This window comes from Oratosquilla oratoria, chromosome 12 (genome assembly GCF_046742065.1).
Source record: "Oratosquilla oratoria isolate Oo_2021 chromosome 12, ASM4674206v1, whole genome shotgun sequence".
NCBI lineage: Eukaryota > Metazoa > Arthropoda > Malacostraca > Stomatopoda > Squillidae > Oratosquilla > Oratosquilla oratoria.
Window position 1 is genome coordinate 60246129 of NC_134788.1, and position 23726 is coordinate 60269854.

Genomic DNA, 23726 nt, shown 5'->3' on the forward strand with positions numbered 1-23726 from the left:
GATCAGTGAGGGAAAAAAAAAAAAAAAAAAAAAGTAGACTATGTTGAAGCTACCATTTGACACTAAATTAGCACCATGCACTTCATCTTCTTGAGACATATCTCTTCACACTGATGGTGCATCATCTACATCAGTTGGGAGAATATTTTTAACTTTTGGGATGATGCATTCCAAACTATGGAACCATTTGGGTGTGGACAAAGCTTGTTTCTTTGTTATTGTATGCTTAAAGGGAAGCAAGAAGGTGAATATTAAGTAGATTACAGACTCCAATTACAACTTGCAACTTTTCAGTTTTAGACATCTGAGCAACTTTGGAATTTGAAGCTGTTAGTACTTACCTGTCTGGCATAAGTATAAAGAATGTTTATCCATAAACCTTGCTTGTAGGTAAAATGAAGCATTCATATGGTTACTGATGCACATTTATTATTTCCACATTATGAACAGAATACGGACTCCAATTACAACTTGCAACTTTTCAGTTTTAGACATTTGTCTAAGTAATATTTATGGAATGTGAAGCCTTTAGTACTTACCTCTGCAATAAGCACAAATAATAGTGATCCATAAACCTTGTTTGTAGGTAAAATAAAGTAGTCATATGGTTACCAATGAACATTTATTATTTCCACATTATGGACATTTCTTCCATTATTTCCTATTTTCTTCCACACATGGAAAAAATCATTTCTTCCAGGAAAAAAAAAAAAAAAAAAGTCAACCCTGTATGGATCTGTTGGGAAAGAATTCTAATGTATTTGGTGTGAGGCCACTAGATGACAAACAGCTAATGCTGCATTAAAGGTGGACTGATACATGTGAGTGAAATATACAGGATAAAACACCATTATGAATTACAGTTAGCATTGCAACAATTTCATGATCTCTGCATGCTGCAAGTGAATCTGGTTGTACAAAATTAATAGTTACTTTTCTCTATTCATGTATTAACCACAAGTATCAAATAGATCAGTTACAATGATTTTCTGCTCCTTAGGAAATGACATAAATCAGGGCAAAAATACATAATGTCAATGCGGCATTGAGTTAATGGTGATGATCTGTGGATCTTGGACTGGGACTGGTGTAAGGAGCAAACCATGAACCCCACTGACATGGACTGGCCTCTTTACCTCATCGCCTCTCTCCATGCTCTATTCTGACTGATGCCTGCCACTTTCATTCAGCTCAATGATGTTACCTCAGCAAAGGCTATTTCACCTAACCCCTTTACATATCTCTGTTCAACTTCAGATCACTGGCAAGAATGGAACTAATGATCCACCGACCTACCACATGGAAGTCTCTCACTTTTTGTGAACTAGCAAAACCTATTTATATACAATGGGTTTTTCCCCCCTATAAGGGAGGTAGCCTAGTCAAAAGCCATATACCCACTCCCCACCCACCACCCTTTCCTCCCTCTCATTGTAGCTCCTCATGGATGACAGGTTGTCCCTGTATCCTGCCAACTACCCTGATAGAAGCAGTGCAGCAAGACAGTACATCCACAGTATGGCCACTTCACTTAATCCGCAACACCCCCTCTCACAGAAAAAAAGAAATGGGGAGAAACCCCTTCATGCTCCATCAAAATATAATTCACACATAACTACTTCCTAACCTCCATCCGCTCCCTTCTTGGCATCACAGTATCATCTATACACAGCCACTCTCCACTCACCCCTATGTCTTGCCTTCTCCCTCCCTTGCTCAACAGATGTTCTCCTTTTGCTCAACACCCCTTTCACCCCTCCATCTATCTCATTCTCTGTCATCACTGCAAGTTCACTTCATCTACCTCTGCCTTCCACACCTCTTTTACTAATCTTTCTTCACACATTCTTTCCATGTGTCCAAACCATCCCAGTACTCTTTCATCAGCCCTATCTGCCATCTCCTTTTCCAACCCAGGTCCCCCCTCTGTCCAAGCTTGTAACTCCTACCACACTTCTCACATTTCATCTCAAACACATTCAAACTTTTCCATTTTGCCTCTCTTAAATTCTAAGTCTCCACTCCATACAGTGGTTTTGACACAATCATCCCTTCATATAATCTCCTCTTTGCACCCATTCCCCGATGCCTATCTTATATCATGACGCTTTTTAATCCCCCAGTGTATTTACTTGCTTCTCTCAATCTACAATTTACCTCCATTCCTCCCTTTCCTGCCACATGTGACCCCAAATACCTAAAGTTATCCATTTCTTCCAGCCTCTCTCCTTTCAGAATTATGTCCAACTTGCTGCCATCCTTTCCCCTTGTACATCTCATCACCTTACCTTTACCCACATTTACCTTCAACTTTCTCGTACTGCATACCTTTCCAAACTCCATCATTAATTCCCATAACCCCCCTCTGACCTTGCCACAAGAGAGGTATCATCAGCAAACAACAACTGGCTCACCTCTCACTTTTCTCCATTTCCTTTAATAATCTCCTATCCCTTGCCCATTACCCTTACCTTTACCTCCTGCACCACCTGACTGCCCTTAACAGCTTTCACCCAATCCCATATATCTGCAACACCCCCCACATTGCCTTTCTGTTTACCCTGTTATAAGCCTTTTCAAAATCTGACCCATGCAATCCCTATCTTCCCTAAAGCCACACTGTTCCTCACCAATTACCCCCTCTGTTCCTCTCCCAATCCTCTCAATCAAAACCCTCCCATAAACCTTCCTAACTACTCACAAACTGATCCCTCTGAAACTACTACTCACATTTGTCCCCTTTTTCCTTGTAAAACAAAAATATACAGGCACTACCCTCCCTTAGCCACACATTAAACAAACTAGCTAGCCAGTCCACTATTACTGAACAGTACCTCCCTTATTCAGACACTCCACATGACACCCATTTAATCTAGGAGCCTTACCTATTCTCATCACTTTCAGAGCTACTTGCATCTCATCTTTTCTTATTTCTCCTCCATTTTCTCCTCCCATCGCCATCATTTTCTTAGCACCTCTCACTGCTACCACCAGTCCTTCCCTATCCTCTTCCACATTCAACAGCTTTCTAGAATAACCCACCCATCTTCCCCTTACTGTCTCCTCTCCATTATCATCTCTTCATATGTGCTTTTTTACCTTTTCTTTTCTACTTGACTTGCCTCCCTTTCCTCTCTTAACTTCCTTCCAAAACATCTTTTTATTACTCTCAAAATTTTCTGTCATACTCCTCCCCATTTTACATGTTTTCCTTTTTTACCTCCTTTATCTTATGTTTTGCTTTTCTTCTTTTTTCTTTGCACCTCTCACACTCTTCTCTCCTCCTACTTTGCAACCAGTCTGTGAATGCTCACTTCTCTTCTACAACCTTCTTCACTTTATCACCCTACCACTTACTACCCTTCTATTCCCTCCCATCCTCCTTCTTCCACATACCATCTTTGCACATCTTGTCACTCCTACCTCTACCCTATCCTTCACCACCTCATCCCACACTTCTTGTTTTCCTGCTCCTTTTCCTTATTTAACAGTTTATTCTTAACACCTTACTCTCTGTACTTTTCCTGTTTTTCCACCTATTCTCCACTCTACTTGCCTTCCACCAAAAAATTATCTGATATTCCCCCACTCTCTGAACATGGACATCCAAAACCTTACCTACTCTTTTCCTGGATACCACTACATAATCCATCAAAGCCTTATCAACCACCCTCTCCCATGTGTACTTATACTTGAATTTATTCCTATACACTGTGTTAGCCATCATCAACTCTCTAAACACATCTCCACCATTAACTCCCCATTATGATTTTTAAATGACACTCCTACTCTACCACCAATATCTCCCAATACCACTACAGTGGCATTTTTCCCAGAACTCTGTAAGCACTCATTTCAATCTATCCAAAATGCCTTCCTCCTTTTCCTCTACACTCTTCTCACCACCTAGCCCTTACATACTTACAAAGACCCACATCTCCCTTCCATTATTCCCCTAATACCCATGGCCAGCAAAATATTAAATATCTAAACCACCCTTTGTGGACATTTCGCCCACGGACGTTTGGGCCAGCATTCTCATCCTTTCCCAGTGTCCAATCCCCCCCCCTTCTCCTCCTCCTCCTCCTCTTCCTCTTCCTTCCCCCCCCCCTTTTCTCTCCCCGTTCCCTCCTTTCCCCTTATTTAATCTCAAGCATTTGTATCTCAACTTGTACTTGAAAAAGCTCTAATACGCGAAACGTACAAATAAGGCGCCGTCCTCACATGGTGTTTAACTCGTCAAAAGGTAAAGTTTGCAAAGAGGAGAGCAGATGTGAAATGGGGTAAGAGTATGACAGAAAATTTTGAAAGTAATAAAAAGATGTTTTGGAAAGAAATTGAGAGAGGAAGAGGAGGCGAATCAAGTAGAGAAGAAAAGGTAAAAGGTGCAGATGGAGAGATGATAATGGAAGAGAAGGCAGTAAGGGGAAGATGGGCAGAATATTTTTGGGAGTTGCTAAATGTGAAGGAGGATAGGGAAGGAAAGATAGCTGCAGTGGGAAATGCGAAGAAAATGAGAGTGATGAGTGAGGAGAATGGAGGAGAAATAAGGAAGGATGAGGTGAAGGCAGTTGTTAAGATGATGAAAGCAGGTAAGGCACCTGGTCTGGATGGATGCCATGCAGAATGTCTGAAAAAGGAAGGTACAGTGATGGTGGACTGGTTGGTGAGGTTATTTAATGTTTGCTGGAGAGAGGGTAGAGTGCCGGAGGACTGGAGGAGTGCCTGTATAATTCCTCTTTATAAGGGAAAAGGGGACAAGTGTGAATGTAGTAGTTTCAGAGGGATTAGCTTGTTAAGTGTAGTTGGGAAGGCTTATGGGAGGATCTTGATTGAGAGGATTAGGAGAGGAACAGAAGGAGTAATTGGTGAGGAACAGTGTGGATTTAGGACAGGTAGAGGTTGTGTAGATCAGATCTTTGTGGTAAGACAGATATGTAAGAAAGCTATAGGAAAGGGGAAGGATGTTTTTTGGGCTTTTATGGATCTAGAAAAAGCTTATGACAGGGTAGACAGAAAGGCACTGTGGGAGGTTATGCAGATATACGGGATAGGAGGAAAGCTTCTGGGAGCTGTCAAGAGTATTTATGAGAGTAGTAGAGCTTGTGTCAGGATTAGAAATGGAGAGAGTGAGTGGTTCGAGGTAATGGTGGGACTTCATCAAGGATGCGTTATGTCACCCTGGCTGTTCAACTTATACATGGATGGGGTGGTGCGAGAGGTAAATGCAAGGGTAGTGGGCAAGGGGAAACTGGAGAAAAGTGGGAGGTGAGCCAGCTGTTGTTTGCGGACGACACTGCGCTTGTGGCAGGATCGGAGGAGGGATTGAGGAAGTTGGTGGCAGAGTTTGGGAGAGTATGTGATAGAAGAAAGCTAAAGATAAATGTGGGTAAAAGTAAGGTGATGAGATGTACAAGGGGTGAAAGTGGCAGTAGACTGGAAGTGAGCATTAAGGGAGAGCGACTGGAGGAAGTGGATAGTTTTAGATACTTGGGTGCAAATGTGGCAGGAAAAGGTGGAGTGAAGGTGGAGGGAGAATGTAGATTGAGAGAAGTGAGTAAATGCCTTGGTGGATTAAAGAGTGTAATGAGAAATAGACATTTGGGAATGGATGCTAAGAGGAGACTGTATGAAGGAGTGATTGTGCCAACAGCACTGTATGGGGCAGAAACATGAAACATAAGAGAGAAAGAGACAAGGAGTTTGAATGTGTTTGAGATGAGGTGTCTGAAAAGTATGGTGGGGGTTACTAGGCTAGATAGAGTGAGAAATGAGAAGGTGAGGAGGTGAACAGGGGTGGAAAAGGAGCTGGGAGATAGGGTTGATGAAAGAATATTAGGATGGTTTGGACACATGGAAAGAATGAGTGATGAAAGACTAGTAAAAGAGGTATAGAAGGCAGATGTGGAGGGAGTGACCTTGAGGGGATGTCCTAGGATGAGGTGGATGGATGAGGGGAAGGGGGTTTTGGGGAGGAGGGGAATGTCTGTTGAGGAAGGACGGGAGAGGACAGAAGACAGGGGTGAATGGAGAATGGTTGTATATGGATGATGTTGTGATTGCATGAGGTGGAATGGGCGGAGGGGTAGGGGGTGAGGTAGTATGTGTGAGCAAAATTTGACGCAGCCTGAAGGGATTTCTCCACGTCCTCTCCTTTTATGCAATGGGGGGACGGAGAGTGTGGGTTCACCCATTTAATGAAGCGGCCTTACTCTGGATGTGCTGTCTTGCGACACTGCTTCCGACCCAGGGTAGTGGACAAGATGCTGGGTTGACCCGTCATCCGGGACGTGCTCAGATAAGAGGGAGGGTGGAGGGGTGTGGAGTGTATTCAGGGATAGAATGGGTGGGAATGATTTTATGCCTTTCCCTTTTTGGCTACCTTCCTTGTAAGGGGGAAAAAGCCTTGGTGTGTGTATGTATGTTTACAATCACAGTGTGGAAACTCTGTGGCAATATTTTTTCTTTCCCCTACCACAGGCGAGTAGGTGAAAATGGACACATACATTCAGAGAAGTTGTACAGAGCATTAAGAATGGTGGTGGGGGGACAGCATAATAGAGGGCCAGTTGCAGTACAATAAGGTAGCATCATTTCTTTGAGTAGATCCTCTATCACTAACAAAATCATGTGTGACTTTGGTCCATAGGGGCACCCCATATAGACCCTAAAGTATCAGGTGCATGCTACCAAGTATATTTACCATACAAAAACATGCAGCCAGTACCAGTGACAGGGAGCAAAACTCTAGCAAAACTTAATCATTTATATTCATTGAACTGTGGATGTGACAGAGAACAGGGGTTTCATTTCCCTTTGCAGAAGCTTACCTTCGTTTTGATTCACAGAAATACAGGGCACACGAAAAATTACGTGAACTTGAAATGCTCACATTCCCCACCGTTTGACTTGTTCCGCTTGCAGACAATAATCTAACTGATGTTTTTGGACAAAACATTACCTTGTATTGTTTATCCTTTTCTAGGGCAACTGGCTTTGTAAAAGTAAACTGACAACCTTCAGAGGTTGCTGAGCTGACAACTTCACTAATATCATTCACTATTTGAATAGTTCCACTATTGGGTGCTTGCATGTAATGAATATATATATTCCTGTTACTCACAAGATTTTCGATCAAGCCCACATCTGAAGAAGGAGAGAGGGTATTTCCAGAACGATATCCATGGTTATAGCCACCTGACAAGTTAATGCAAGAAAGCACCTCTTTCCTACTGAGCCTCATATCCAAGGCTGGATTCAAAGGCACAGTCTCTGGGATGGATGAGGGGTCAGCTCCCCTGATGGCCCTCAGAATGTGAATACACTCTGCGTGGGTCAGGACACCAGTATCAATCACACTGTCAACGAACTCATTGCAGGACATGTCAAGGAAGCGGATCTCCTTCAGTAGGTCCCCTATCTTCTCCCGAACTGCACTCCCCGATGGCTCCTCCTGCTGGGCTAGCTGAGCTTTTCCCCTGCCATGTGATGAGTTACAGTTGGCATTCAAAATATCTTAATGTGTGAGCCTGATGGACTAATACTAAAATACCACTATATACTATAATTGACAGTGCGAATACATCATTAATCAAAACCATGAATATGACTACTGTACCTACCAGGCAATCAGGGCTTTGAAGGGGACAATCTCGGAAGAAAATTTTAGGCTACGATCCATCAGCAAATTCTTCAAGCTTTCTTTGCTCAGGTATGATACAGTTTCAGACAACAAGGAAGTATCAGGTTTAAGATCCAGCATCTATGAAGAAAATTTGATTAAGTTCTATTTTCACATATATTGATGAATAATAGGAGAGGAAGCGATTTATACAACCATTCATACAATGTCGCTATCAACAAGTATTCAGTTATGCCATTTGGATAATATTGGGTAACCAGAATCACAGTGAATGTGCTTGTTATGGCACAATGGTTTCACTCATGCTTTGTATGGTGCAAATCCAGTTTCCAGTCCAACAGATTCTATTGGATGCTATCTACTTTTCTAACCTGGACACATTGGGTGACTGCCTCAGTTGAAGCAAAGTGCTTCTAGTACAAACTCCTCACCTTCTGATGGCAAAGTTAGCATATGATCGCTACATCAATCCATCCATGACTTCTGTCTTATATATTTATTCTGGGTAATGCTAGAGGAAGAGCTTAAATGTGTTTGAGATACATACATACGATGCCAAGATAAGAGGGAGGGAAGAGAGTGGAGGGGAGTGGAGTATGTAGGGAATTGAATGGGTGGGAATGATTTCTATGCCTTTGATTTTGGCTACCTCCTGTGTAAGGGGGAAAAAGCCTTGGTTGTATGTATGTGTTTGAGATGAAATGTCTTAAAAGTATGGTAGGGGTTACTAGGCTGGATAGAGTAAGAAGTGAGAAGGTGAGGAGGAGAGTGGGTGTGGTGTGGAAAAGGAGTTGGGAGACAGGGTTGATGAAAGAGTATTAGGATGGTCTGGACACATGGAAAGAATGAGTGAAGAAAGATTAGTACAAGAAGTGTAGAAGGCAGAGGTGGATGGAGTGAACAAGAGGGGGCAACCAAGGATGAGATGGATGGATGGAGTAAAAGGGGTGTTGAGAAAGATGGGGATGTCTGTTGAGGAAGCAAGGGAGAAGACAGAAGATAGGGGTGAGTGGAAAACGGTTGTACATGGATAATGCTGTGATGCATGGGAGTGGGTAGGGGATGGGTGGTTAGGGAGTGGTTATGTGTGAATGATATTTTGACGCAGCTTGAAGAGATTTCTCCCCATCTTCTCTTTTTTCTACATGAGAAGACAAGAGGGGGTGGGATCACTGATTAAATGAAGCGGCCTTGCAGTGGATGTGCTGTGTCTTGCTGCATTGCTTCTGACCCAGGGCAATGAGCTAGGTGCAGGGATGACTGGTCATCCAGGAGGAACCAAGAAAAGGAAAGAGGGGTGGTAAATGGGAGTGGAGTGGGTGGGAATGGAATTATGCCTTTTGACTTTGGCTACCTCCCTTGTAATGGGGGAAAAAGCCCTTGGTATATGTATCTCTCTAGTGGATTTTAAAGCACATCTAAGTCATTAGCCTGTGTCACCACCCTACAAGTTTATTTTAGGTACTACCGAGTGATTTTATTCAGATTTTTACCCCCCCATCCCCTCTGGGTCAAAGCTTACCAAGGAAATATACCAACTGTCCTTCCTAATATAGTCATCGATGTCATAGTACAGTATTTCTAAACCTATGCTTTTGGCTGCAGACATGTGCTGCAGTACTTTAAGCTGAACACAGCATTAAGTTGTAATGAGATGTCATGGCAAACGTTTACCTAAGACAAACACAAACTGTAACACCAACAAACTGGCCAGTGTACCTCTTTGCACTTGTTGTTCAGCACCTTGTCTTCATAAACAACAGAAGTTTCCAGGACTGCTAGCAATGTCTCCTCCTTCATGTTAGAGATAATGTACTGAAAAAAGTTAATTTGTTCAAGAAACTGGGGAATGCCGATCATATACATAATTTGTTAATACATCCTTGTCAAAGGAGAGGTACACAAGATCATGTGGTGTTTAATGATGCCCTGAATAAAGTACCAAGACCTCACTCTCATCATTTGCATTGCCACAAGAGACAGATGTATTACCAATCATTTGGTCTCCTATTCCAAGATATAAGGGAAGGATGATGGTCCATTTCAGCCATGCATAACTGGATGGGCTTCACTTATGCTCTAAACACCAACACTGTTAATTGGTGTACAGGAATGACTGTAGCAAAACAGCAAAGGGTGTTTCTAGTATTTTGTAGATGATAATTAGCACTTCCTTTTTTTAGGAACAATAGAAGGCCAAACAGGTAGTCACTCAGGTGTTAATTGAAAAGAAGGATAATAGAACTTAAAAAGTAATAAGCATTTTTTTTTTTAGGTTGATCTTCTAACATAAAAAAAAAAAAAAAAAATTAGTCTGTAGTTAATACCCCCAAACAGTGAAGGGAAATAATAAGAGTTTACATTTTTATTCAATCTACTATCACAGCACAAGTAACATGAGAGTAAAAATATACTGTAAACAGAGTACATTGGATAATCTTTTAATGAAATACATAGGAGTACAAACCTGTTATAGACAGAATGCTCAGATAATTTACTCAGGAAGTAAAGCCTCAGGTAGGTGAAGGAACATGTTTATCCTTACCTGCACACAAGTCTCCCTTACAGATTCCATCTGGTATTTGTGGGCAAGGGCATACACCTCAAGAGCCTGTTTAACAGACTCTAGATCCATCTGATCCAGGTAAATGTGATCCAAAAGTTTCTGGAAAGTATGGGGGGAATCCATTGGAAGGATGAGCTCCTTCCCAGTAGCCAGGGGTCCCATCAGCATGGCACCAAACACAGAGGAGCTAATGGACAGGATCATCCTGTGGGCCTGAGGGAGTCATGGATTACATCAAAGGCCTTCTTTAAGTAACACGTATGAAAGCATCATCCACCTTCCTGAAGGAGGAAATTTTCAATGCAAGTCCCAGACCTACCTTGAAGGTTAACTCATACTCTGGAAATACAATGTCTAGGTCACTGTTTTCCTCCTCCGATGTGTACACATACTGCAGACGCTCCTTAATATTCTTCATTAAAAATTGCCAATCCTTACCCTTTTCTGAGTCAGCCATTTTAGCTCTTCAACTGCTGTCTGAAAATATCCTATGATTTAGTTATGTCAATGAAAATACTCTCATACTTACTGGCCACCTCCCTTTCCATCAGTGATTCTCTTGTTGAATATACTTGTATAGTGCATAATTTGAATTATGTGTCCTTATTTCAAAACAATCTATTCTGATGTGAACTGCATTCCAACACCTATATTCTGTCTTATCCAATATAAATTCATCAACAGTGTTACTGTTTTTTTGCTAAATGGTGTCATGAGCACAATCATGCAAGTGTGGTTATCAGGTGCGGAAGGGTTCTTTCTATGGGGCTTATGTCTAGGGGTTGTTTTTGGTGTACTGAGTTTGATGGTCTGTCTTGAAGGACTTGTTTAGTGATTTAAGTGTATGTGCTTTTTCTCTAGATGGCTCCTGTGGTATAAGCAGTCTCTTATAATATTTGAGTAATATGGTCCTGTTTTATTTAATTTTTTCATTCTGTTGAAGGTGCTTCTAGAATATAGTGTGCAGGGTGTATAGTGTACAGGGTTTTGGCGAGTTCCTGTTCATTTTCAAGTAGTTTTCTATGGGGAGGATTTTGGTTTCTGTATGCAGGTGTCCAATAGGGGTGGTTATGGTGAATCCTGTCATTAATCTCAGTGTTCCATTCTGTACATACATTAATACATATATGCATACCATGGGAATAATGAGGAACTGGGAAACCTTTCTTGACATTTACAACCTGGGACTGAACAAATATGTGCCAAGATTAATGGAAGGAAGCAGAAATAGGCCTGGGTCAACAAAAAGTGTGGGATTGGAAAAAGAGCCAGGGATGTGGCTAGGCTACAATGGAGGAAGAGATCAAATAAAACTTAAGAAGCTTACAAACTAGAAATGATTATAGTAGAATCTATAGGGAGGAAGAAAGTAATTCTGAAAGAGGTGTTGTACATAAAGGCAAAGATGAACCAAAACTGTTTTATAGGTTTATCAATATTACATTGAGACAAAGGAAAAGAATCACCAAGCTAATAGTGAGTGGCAAGGTCTTTGAGACCTCAGCTTATGGCAGAAAAAATGAATGAAAGTTTCCAATCAGTCTTCACATAGGAGAGCAATTATTTTTGGAGGAAAGCAAGGGAAGCAAGAATTCAGTCTTAGAAGATATAATAAATATAGACATAAAGGAAGTGCTCAATCTTTTGGGATCATTGGTCTTGATGGTATTTCAAACTGGATACTTAAAGAATATAAGGAACAACTGGCAGACATGACTCACAGTCTTCTTGCATGTTACAAGAAGGCATAGTATGGCTTGACTGGAAAAGGGCAAATGTGGTACCAATTCACAAAGGTGTAAGACATCACTAAATTATAAGCCAGTGTCACTGATTGGCACAATAGTGAAATTATGTGAAAGGACTGTGAGATGATTATTCTGGCAGACAGTGGGTTTGGCTTCAGATCTCCAAGTTCATGTATGTTGAACCTTTAAAACTTTTATTATTAAGAGTGAGACTGATGTGTTGCAAGAGAGAGGGGTGGGTGGACTGTGTTTACCTCAACCTAGAGAAGGCTTTGTGACAAAGCGCCTCACAGTCAATTGAAGCATATTGGAGGACTAAAAGGCAAACTATTTGAATGGATGAAAGATCTTTGAAGGGAAGATATAATAGGACAGTAGTGAGTATACAGGATGTGATGTCAGGATGGAAAGTAGTAAAAGGCAGAGTGCCACAAGGTTCAGTGCTTGTACTGTTTCTTGTCCAAGTTTGGTCAAACGAGCATCTTTTATGCAACAGTTATGATGTCTGCATTGCATCTGCTGATGTTCCTGGTTTCCTGCACGGGAATCCCAGGGCTCTGGTGGCTGTGACCCTCATTCTGATTATGTGTGGACCACCTTCCGATGAAGTGTGGATCCCTGAGTCTAGGTATTATTCCACAAACACATTTTCCACTTCTTTCATTTTTGTATTTCAAAGACCTATTTCTATTTCCTACGGAATGGTTAGGATAGGTTTCTTTAGGTTATGTCACATCAGGAGCTATGAAACTGCAGAAGTATAATGTTAGATATCCATGTTTGCATGATTCTGGAATTCTAACCGAGTCTAATACTGTAGTAAAAAAAGAAAGAAAAAAATGTAACATATATATATATATATATATACAGTATATAAATATATATATGTGTATATATATAAATATATATATATATATGTATATATATATGTATATATATGTGTGTGTATATATATATATATATATATATATATATGTGTATATACATATATACATATACATATCTTAATAAGTGTTTAGTGAACAAAAATAATAAACAATGATAAGCAAGCTCTAATGTTATAAACATAATCCAACCCCAATACTGGTTATGGTGGCTCATTTGAGCACTTCAACTAAATTGGTCCTTCCCAGCAAGTTACCCACTTTTTCCAACATGTGAAGTGAGTAGCAAAAACAGATAGCATACTAGTGGGAAATGCTTAGTGTGCCATCGCTTTTGTAGAATTGGTAACGGTGTTCGGCGACCCTTGCTCCCGTACGTACTTGACTTGGCGTATGTAAACTAGATTGCTTCCGAAACGTTTTGGCAGATGTGAAAATGTATTGGAGTTTATTTCGGTTTTCTTCTCCTCCTCTGCTCTTTTCTTAAAAAAGAAGAAAAAAAAAACGTAATTCCTAGTTGCCCATGCAACTTCTACTGTATTGTCCCATTCGTAGTTTTGTTCGGGAATAATATTATACTTTGCTTATTTCTATTCTGCCTCCTTCTCTCGGACCATTGCATACATACATATATGTATATATATATATATATATATACATATATATATACATATATATGTATATATATATATGGAGGTGAGGTGGCAAAATGAAACGTTAAGGCTAGAGTATGGAGCTTTATTCAGAACCAGACGTTTCGACCTCTTGGGCCTTCCTCTGTCCACATATTTGTCTGTGTTTACATATGTATATACATATATACATATATATAGATATATATATACATATATATATATATATATATATAGATATATACATATCACAACTTTGGGTTGTGACACACGGCCTATTTTTCCTTCTCATTTTCTTACGTCTTCTTTCAAACCACAGTTACCAAATACTTTCGCTCAAGGGCCGAGCCGACGCCTTAGGCTCCACACTTTTTCGTCTCCTTTCAGCCCTTTTCGCCTATCAATTCCCTCTACTCTTTGAAATTGCCGGAACTCCTAAGGCCTCTATCAACTACTTCTTGATATTTTTCCTTCTCCTTATCTTCATTTACTGTTGCGCCAATTTGGCAGTCAATTACAGTGCCTTAACGAATTTGAGAGAGATTTCTAATTGCTCAGGAAAACCCTCCCCCCTCCCTTCAGTCCCAGGTATCTACATATGCCTGCGAGCAAAGACACGAATGTTTAATATTAAGTGTGGGATTCCACAACCTCTCAGGTTTACTGTTCCTTCTTGTAGTTGTAGTTTGCTAGTAGGAAACCCCCTATGGAATCGAACCCGCGTCCCGCCCTGAGGGGCCAAACAACGAGGACAGCTAGGGTTCCACGCTTAACAGCAAAGTTATCCTTCAATAGCAGACGCATCCTGCCGGATGGAGGGACCCGCGCCTATTTGAAGACATCCCCGCAACCAGCAGAAGTCACCTAGAGATGGTAGCAAGTAACGATGTTAGTGTTTTGCTAGATAGGACCCCTAGATAGGCGCGCAGGGAGTTAGAATCCATTAGTGGAACGATTATCTTTTAGATAAACCTTTAAGGATTTGAGTTGCATGTCAATAATGTTTGATTGTAGAAATGATCTTGATCATTAAAACTCCCAATAGGATGATCTGTTTGATTAGCCCAGGATTGTGTTCTGCTGAATGAGTTGTCCCACCCCCCTTTTTTAATTATATACACGCGCGCAGAGAAGGGAGTGCGCGTGGTTCCGGTCGGTGACTCAAATCTCCTGGACCTTGGCTTCCCACTGCAGCTATCTCCCTTCGCCAATTCCCCAAGGTATGAGTATTTCCCACGCCCCCAAAACCACCACATCCTCCTTCCACTGTCCAGGGAGTTTGTGACACGGTATATATAATCATATAAAATAATAAAGGGTTGTTGTAGTTCATAAATTTACAACTTAATGAATAGTACTAAGGCTACCTTGCTACGAACAATGTCCATGGCATTATTTGGCTCAAAATAGGACCACGCCTTAAGTACGCATTAACACGGTTTGGCAGCCAGAGTTCTTCTATTCCTACAGCAACTATTCCCACCCAACCACCGCTGGTTATTTTCCTACATCACTTACCTTCGAAATGACGTCAAAAAGCCCGTAGAGGTGTCTTGTGGATATACAACAGGCAAAACACAATATTTTCCCTAAATGCCCTGTCGATGAGAACTTATCAGTCCTGATTCAAAGGTACGTTTGACTCGTAATAACAAAGGCAGGGTTGCAAGATTCTGAACACAATATTATCGTACAGGGGCCTCAAAATTATTGTTTTCATGACAAAATTATGGTACTGTTATTAAAGATATATCGTACAAATTATTGTACATTTTCAGATCTAATATCTATCCCTCGAGATAGATAAAATGTACACTTTATGCAACATTTCTAAATTCTAAATTCAAATAAATGATCTTTCATAAATTAGTGTTTCGTTGGAAATAATCAAATAATCACATTTTAGCACATAACATACTTCAATAAGAAATCACATATAATAGGCATCATCATCAGCTAGTGTAATGAAATGAAAATGTTTTTAAAGAAAAACTTTCATATCTGTATGTAATCAAAGATAACTATTCATAATCTAGACATAAGCTATACCTCATGGGAACCATGGCTTACAACATTACTCAGTGTCAGAATGTGAGGTGTTACTGTATAGTTCCTTGGCTGCCAAAAGAGAATGCATATCATTTGTTGGGTTAAAGTTTTTACAGCATGATCAAGTTGACTTCATACATTCTGTTGCTGGCAGCGCCCCATTTATGTCTTCAGCCAATTTCTTGCATTAGTTTTGAAAAGGTTAATTTCACTAAAAACTTTCTCACATTCTGCATTCGAACGGAGTATGCTAGAACAGAGAGTGCAAACTGTGAAAGGCCTGTGAAGTTTGGTTTATCTTTTAATAATGCAACCCAAAACTTATCACTGTCCTCTGTATTCAAGGCTGAATTGTCACACTCCAGTGGCAATATTCGCCATTGATCATCCAGTCTTTGCACTAATGAGCTGTCTTCTGGAGGTACAAGAAGGGGCAATGCAGTTACTAAGGGAACCAAAGAAGGAACTGACTTCCTAAAATTCATTGATAAAGCATTAGTTGGAGTCAGACAGTTTATTTTTGAGATGACGTTGTCGCTGAAATCATACTCTTTTTAATTTCACAGCAAGCCACAGACATAAAGTTGCGGCAGCGTAGGAAAAATCCTGCAACTCAGATTTTCTTCCGGTTACACGGTAGTCTTGCAGTTCCTGTAAAATTTTTACATCTAGATATATTTCTGTGTCACTGAAATGCTTATCGTTTCTATTTGGACCTATCAAACAAAGTTCTGTTTTCATTACATATTCTCTCTTCATGAATGGAGAATATCCTTAAAAAGAACACTTACTTTTTCATGGAGCACTGCTATCACTGGCTTATCTGACTGAAAGTACTTATCAAAAGTAGTGAACTTTAGCAAAATCCAATCCAGGAAGTAGTAGTACAACTTAATGAAACTGTCATGTAGAGTTGAAAATTAGCTCAGCAGCAACTAGCTTCTCAGATAACCACATGTCTGAGAAAAACAACCGAAGGGCTTTCCATTGTTCCAAGATCCTCTGAACAACAGTAACCAATGACAACCACCTCGTCTGTGGTGGATGTAGTATCTTGTGGGAATTAAAGTGAAGGAAAGACTGAAATTGTACAAACTCACTCTGGTGCTTGCTACTACACTTAAAAAAATTGTACACCTCTCTTGCTCACACCTTCTAGGTAAAGCCTTACAAGCCTCACTGGCACAGAGGTGAGCAGAATGGCAAACCCATTTGATTACAAAAAGACCAGGGCATTCACTACGGAAGCGAGTTACAACTGAATTGTGAGCTCCCATCATTACACTACACCCATCAGCCTCAAAACCTATCATTTGTGTAACTGGGATTTCATGTTTCTCAAATGTTTTCATCATTCCCTCATAAAGATTACTAGCAGTGGCTCCTTTTCCGACATTTTCAGGGTTGGCTGTATTGTAAACTTCACACAGCTCCCAGAATTTACTTTCAACATACTCGGTATCATGATCAAAGAATCTTACTACAACACAAGATGTTATTATGGAACCAACGTCAGTAGACTCGTCTGTAAGAACGCTAAGTTTTGTTTCTCTTAGTTTGTGAGCAAGTTGTTCTTTGTAGGACTTTCCTATGACATTAGTTACAACTGCAGTTGTTTTACTTCTTTTCATAGCAAATTCCTGCTCTATCTTGGAGTCACTGAAAATATCTCTCAAGACCTCTGACAAGTGATCCATTACCTTAAAAGGAACATGTGCAGCTAGAAGACTTGCCAGCTTTATTTCCGCCTAAGCCATAGGATCTTTTGTGTTTGTTTGTTTTTTTAAGAAGGTTGATAATGGTACCTGCTTGTCCGTTGTACCATTGAAATATGAACAGTGTTTTTTTTTTTCTTTTCTTTTTTTAGCACTGTTAGCTCTGCAGTCATAGTAACGTTACAGATTTTACACCTAGCTTTATACTGGTCGGGTGTTTTCTGTAGCCACGGCTTGAAAACAGGGTCTGTGTCCCATCCCTTCCTATATCTGCTGACGACGAGACTGAGGGCCTGAAGTAAATGCCTCAGCCTGTCAAGAAGGACCAGCAGGTGCTGCCTGCCTAGAGTATTAAACACATTCAACTCCGATGATGACAAGATTCTTGTCGTCTTTTGGTCAAATAAGAAAAACAAAAAATCATAAAACACCAAAATGTTTGATCAAACAGCACCAGAAAAATATGACGTCAGTAGTCCTCCTCGCTTCGCTCGCGAGCGAAGCGAGGAGGACTACTGACGTCATATTTTTCTGGTGCTGTTTGATCAAACATTTTGGTGTTTTATGATTTTTTGTTTTCTTATTTGACCAAAAGACAAGAAAAATGGTATTGTTATTAAAGAAATATCGTACAAATTTTCGTACGTTTCGAAATTTAATGTCTATCCCTCGAGATAAATAAGATATACACTTTAGGCAACATTTCTAAATATTAAGAAATTCAAATGATCTTTCACAAAGTATTGTCATTGGAAATAATCAAATAATCACATTTTAACACATAACATACTTCAATAGCAAACCACATAATATAATAGGCCTCATCATCAGTGTAATGAAATGAAAATGTTTTTGGAGAAATTGTATTTGTATGTAATCAAAAATAACGATTCATATTCTAGACATAAGCTTATAACCTTACTCAGAGTCAAAATGTGAGATGTTACTGCGTTGTTTCTACCCACTTCCAAATTGAATATAGTTTGAGACCATTATTTCTTGTCGGATTCTCATTCGGTGCGAAATTTTCGTCACTTTAGATGTCAGTTCTCTTTAGAATCTTAAAGACCTGTATCGCATTCCTTCTGAACCTTCGCTTTCTTAGGGGAAAATGGATTTTTTTTTTTTCGATTTTCGTATGATTTATTTTTGATACTTGGAATCAGTTTTGTGGCTCGCCGCTGTACGTTTTCCAATGTGTCAATGTCTTTAATGAGATTCAGTGACCATACGGAAACAGCATATTCCAAATGTGAACGAACTAACGATTTATATAGCTTGTTGATGAGATCAACTCTTTAAAAGATCGCGCAATCAGACCTAGAATCTTATTTGCTTTCTCAGAGGCTGAAATAAACTGAATAGATGCTTTGAGATCGTTACTGATCATTACGCCGAGATTTTTTTCACTGTCCACTTTTGTTAACGAATTTCCAAAGAACTTGTAATCGTACTTACAGCTGTTTCTAACTATGCACATAAACTTGCATTTACTTGCGTTAAATTTCATTAGCCACTTTTCAAACCATTACTGTAGGTTCTGTGGAAGACTTCCTTAACCCATTAAACTCCGATGACAAGATGTCTTGTCATTTGGTCAAATAAAACAAAAAATCATAAAACACCAAAATGTTTGATCAAACACCAGAAAAATATGACGTCAGTCCTCCTCGCTTCGCTCGCTGCGTCGCTTCGCTCGCAGCGAGGACTGACGTCATATTTTTCTGGTGTTTGATCAAACATTTTGGTGTTTTATGATTTTTTGTTTTATTTGACCAAATGACAAGACATCTTGTCATCGGAGTTTAATGGGTTAAGTGACCATTTGCCATTCCACACAGTTTTGAATCATCAGGAAGTTTGGAGACAATAGAATTTAGTCCGTGGTCTATATCATTTATAAATACTATAAATAGAGGTGGTTCAAAAATGGAACCTTGAGGAACTCCACTCGTAAAAATGTTTCCATCTGGAAGTTTTGCCATTTAGAACAACTCTGTTTTCGATCGTTTAACAATTTACTAGTCCAAATTAATAGGCTACCACTTATTCCGTGTGAAGCTAATTTAGTAAGTAGTCTTTCGTGGGGGACGGTATCAAATGCTTTTGCATAGTCTAAATATATTAGATCTATATTGTCTCTTTTGTCATAATTGTGTTGTAGAATTTGAATAAGTTAGTCACACAAGAACGTTTCCGTCCGAATCCATGCTGGCTGTCATTTATCAGTTACTTTCTAAATGATGTTCGATGGCATCTCTGATGATAGTCTCCATCATTTTCCCACGATTGCAGTAAATCTTATAGGCCTGTACTTATTTTGTTTATTTTTGTCACATTTTTTTTTTAAATATGGGAGTAATGTTAGCTAGCTTCCATTCTCTTGGGACATCTCCGGATATGATGGATATTTCGAAAGTAATTTCTAATAGAACAACAATCTCATTTTTAATTTCCTTTAAGATTCGGTGTTTTGTTAACCTTTTTTTTTTTTTTTTTTTTTTTTTTAACTTTTTTTTTTTTTTTTTTTTTTTTTTTTTTTTTTTTTTTTTTTTTTTTTTTTTTTTTTTTTTTTTTTTTTTTTTTTTTTTTTTACTATACACTTTTTTACTATGGAGTTTTTGAAAGTAATTTCTAATGGAACAACAATCTCATTTTTAATTTTCTGTAAGATTCGGTGCTTTATTAACCTTTTTTTTTCACTATACACTTTTTAATTTTTCTTTTGTTATATTTACCGTAGTAATTTCACTCTAGAATTTTCACAAATTTTAGTTTGGAGTTCACTTTGAGGTGTTTCATGAACGAACACTAAGCTAAAATATTCCTTCATTTGAATATTCATGAACGAACACTAAGCTAAAATATTCCTTCATTTGAATATTCAAGTTGATCGACAGCAGATAATAATGGGTCAATGTGATTCCTAATAACCTTTTTATCTCTAATGTGACTATAGATTTCTCTCTTACTTTCAACTGTATTTCTTACTATGCGGCACACACGGAGCGCTGACAATCGGCAAATGCCCTCCTCTGGCAATTTAATTGTCAATTCACAGTATTGACAATGAAATTGCGCAATATAATTGATCGTGTATGGGGTGCGTGTCCAGGTATCATCCAACCTTAAATCAATATATTCAACCTTCAATTTTCTAGACCCTTATTTGCTGGATTACAGTGTCGCAGCATACTCTAGTCTAGGCCTTATTAGTGTGACTAGTATTTTTTGCAACCATTTCTTTGTCTGAATAGGTAAAAGCCACCTTTATTGGTCTTAGCAAGTTGTAAGATTCTCTAACAATTTTGTTCATCTGCTTGGAGTGCTGACAATCGGCAAATGCAGCAGCAGCTTTGAAGCTGTGACACACAAACTGTCCCATGCCGATGCAACACGGACAAAACAGTCATAGAATTCTTCCCGTGGAGAGAGATCTGTGGGAGGTTCCGACGACCGTTGCCGACCACTGCGGGGCTGCGGGTTTTCCACTTGTTTGAACACGAGGCATCGATGGATTGATTGAGTGAAGAACGGGTATTCATCTCTGTGTTTTTCAGCATGACATCAATCACGCAGACCACGAAACCGAGCCCCAGTGGATGGGTGGGTGGCGATAGTGCCGAAGCCAGCCACTCTTGAAAAAGAGACCATTTCCGGAAAAAGCTCAGCAAGGACTTTGAGGCCGACAAGGACTGCCATACGAAGGGTGAACAAAGAAACTAGTAAATGCAATAGTACAAGGAAGAAGAAGTAAGTCATGGGCAGCAGGCATAAGGACAGGAGGAAACAGGTCAAGACTAGGAAAATAAAACAAAAGGAAAAGTAGAAAAGGGTCTAATGATTTACCACCAGATTCGAAGAATAGGATTGCTACAACGAGGCAACAAGTGAACAAACCCAGAGAAGATAATAAAACAATGGGAGGAGGGGGGAGGGAAGACAACGTTGACACACATACACACACACACGAGGACAGAAGGGAAAACACAGCAACACACATAATCCAAGAAAACACGAAGAATAAAAGAATTGTACTTAGAAACTGATCCTACATCTAATAAAGGCCATGGATATAGAAAATATCAATAAGTTGCCACACTCCCCTCCTTCGCACTATTGTTCGCTCCCTTGCAGGATGCTTAAGAACATAAGAATAAAGGAGACTGCAAGAGACCATAAGGCATACACCAGGCAGTTCCTTGTCCGTTACCACCTCTCATCCCCATCCATAAAGTCATCTAACCGTTTCTTAAAACAAGTGATATTTTCAGCGCTCACTACATGGTTACTAAGTCTATTCCATTCGTTGACCACCCTATTAGTAAACCAATTCTTACCTATTTCATTCTGAAATCTAAATTTTGTCCAATTTAAATATATTGCTGTGAGTTCTTCCTTGTTGCATTAACATGATGACCTTGTTTGCGTCACCCTTGTGAAAGCCTTTGATCCACTTGAACACCTCTATTAGATCACCCCGCATTCTGCGTCTTTCCAGAGAGTTAGTTAAGGTGCCTAAGCCTCTCTTCGTAAGACAAATTTCTGAGTCCATGTATCATTTTGGTCATTCTCCCCTACGTACTGATTCTAGTGAATTGATTTCATTCTATAAGACGGAGACCAATAATGTAACCGCATAGTCAATGATAGATTTAACTAACGCTAGAGTTTGATCATTACCTCTGCACTTCTATTCGTAATCGCGTAGTCAAGGATAGGTCTAACTAACGCTAGAATTTGATCATTACCTCTGCACTTCTATTCGTAACCGTCCTAGCAATGAAACTTAATGCTCTGTTAGCTTTATTCCTGGCGCTAATGCACTGATCCCTGGATTTAAGGTCAGGACTCACTAGAACTCCCAATTCTCTCTCTCGCACTCAGTTTTATCTTATTGAATATTTCTGTTAACTGGTCGCCATGGCAGATGGCAACAGCAGGCACAACCAGTTAAACCTGCGAACGACAAAATAATATTACCACTTGGGTGACCCTGGACACAAGTGCGTGAGTGTCTCGCCCTCCTGCAACAAGTCTCACTTACCCGCAAAACGAACCGTGGGAGGTAACTGGAGGAGAAGACTGGTTTGTCCACACTGCCTTGTCGTGGTTAACGGAATGTTGACTGCTGCCACGGCTGACAGGGAGGTCTTTAGTCAAGTGTTATCTTATCGTCTAAACGTCACTCAATTACTGAAAAAGTTGTCGATTTGTTTGTTTATTTGGATTCATGGGAAGGCTGAACCAAGAGCGACTATGCAGGGGCTGTGAAGAAATTATGACAAAAAGGTGGAGGAAGAAAAGGACGGACTGGAGTGTGACGGGGATGGGACCATCGGAAATGCCAGAAAATGCTGCTGCCTGCATGTAGGCAGGCAGGCAGGCAGGCAGGTACAATTGTCTCATCGAGTACAAGTCTTTCTTGTGGTTTTACGGTCTGTGTGAAAAGTGACATCAAGAGAGAAGTAAGTGAGGACAGAGTAATATGGGAAAAAAAAAAACGAGAGCTGAGCAAAGCTAGATAAAAAGGCGAGCCAATCTATAGACGTCTTTTACCCCGTTCTTCATGCCTCCTCCTTCGCCGTTCGTGTGTCCTCCTCTCCCTTTTTCTTCTTCCTGTTTCTCTCTTCGCTGCCCTTCCTCTCGCCCTCACCCCCCCCTTGCACGCGTTTACCTAAGCATACTGACCCAAGTGCCATACTATATGCTCGACTTTATCATCCGAATACTTTGATCCTTTTCTTTGCTCCCTTGTTCCATACCAAGTGATTCTCTCTGTCAATGCTGTCCTTTCTTTTTATCATCGCCCTGAACGCGGCGATAACTCTGTCCCTCGCTGTCTCCCTCTCCTCCCTTCCATTAGAGGCAGTTCTAACTTTGTACGCAAGCATATGTGTGTGTGTGTGTGTGTGTGTGTGTGTGTGTGTGTGTGTGTGTGTGTGTGTGTGTTTGTGTGTGTGTGTGTGTGTGTGTGTGTGTGTGTGTGTGTGTGTGTGTGTGTGTGTGTGTGTGTGTGTGTGTGTGTGTGTGTGTGTGTGTGTGTGTGTGTGTGTGTGTGTGTGTGTGTGTGTGTGTGTGTGTGTGTGTGTGTGTGTATTTACCTAGTTGTATTTACCTAGTTGTATTTTACGGGAAGGGGAGCTATGCTCGTGGGGTACCGTCTTCATATCTCATTTTATCTAAACTATTTTTAAATTCATGTATTGTTTTTGCACACACCACTTTCTCATCTAACTTGTTCCAACTGTCTATTACTCTGTGAGGAAAGCTGTTCTTTTTCAAATCTCTTCTATAGCTGTCTTTTTTTAATGTGTGTGTGTGTGTGTGTATTTACCTAGTTGTATTTACCTAGTTGTATTTTACGGGAAGGGGAGCTATGCTCGTGGGGTCCCGTCTTCATATCTCATTTTATCTAAACTATTCTTAAATTCATGTATTGTTTTTGCACACACCACTTTCTCATCTAACTTGTTCCAACTGTCTATTA

At 40.0% G+C, this 23726-nt stretch overlaps 1 protein-coding gene across 2 annotated transcripts; it reads right to left on the minus strand.

Annotated features, from left to right (window-relative positions):
• Positions 1-6752: 6752 nt before the first annotated feature.
• LOC143031862 (BTB/POZ domain-containing protein 3-like) lies at positions 6753-22439 on the minus strand. 2 transcript variants are annotated; one of them, XM_076196215.1, is made up of 6 exons: positions 22284-22439; positions 10528-10685; positions 10188-10421; positions 9362-9457; positions 7623-7762; positions 6753-7478 (listed from the first exon to the last, which is right to left on the minus strand). In XM_076196215.1, the coding sequence occupies exons 2-6, from the start codon at positions 10663-10665 to the stop codon at positions 6827-6829; spliced, it is 1260 nt and encodes a 419-aa protein (XP_076052330.1). In that variant the 5' UTR covers positions 10666-10685; positions 22284-22439; the 3' UTR covers positions 6753-6826. The 2 variants fall into 2 exon arrangements, with proteins under 2 accessions (XP_076052330.1, XP_076052331.1); XM_076196216.1 differs by lacking the exon at positions 22284-22439 and adding an exon at positions 14991-15131.
• Between the last annotated feature and the right edge of the window lie 1287 nt (positions 22440-23726).

Excerpts from the sequence above, each read along its gene's own strand:
- LOC143031862 (XM_076196215.1), bottom strand. The coding sequence starts at position 10,665 with ATGGCTGACTCAGAAAAGGGTAAGGATTGGCAATTTTTAATGAAGAAT. Across the intron at positions 7,763-9,361 it reads TGAACAACAAGTGCAAAGAG|ATGCTGGATCTTAAACCTGA; the intron begins GTACACTGGCCA and ends TTTTCTTCATAG. Across the intron at positions 7,479-7,622 it reads TTCAAAGCCCTGATTGCCTG|GGGAAAAGCTCAGCTAGCCC; the intron begins GTAGGTACAGTA and ends ATCACATGGCAG.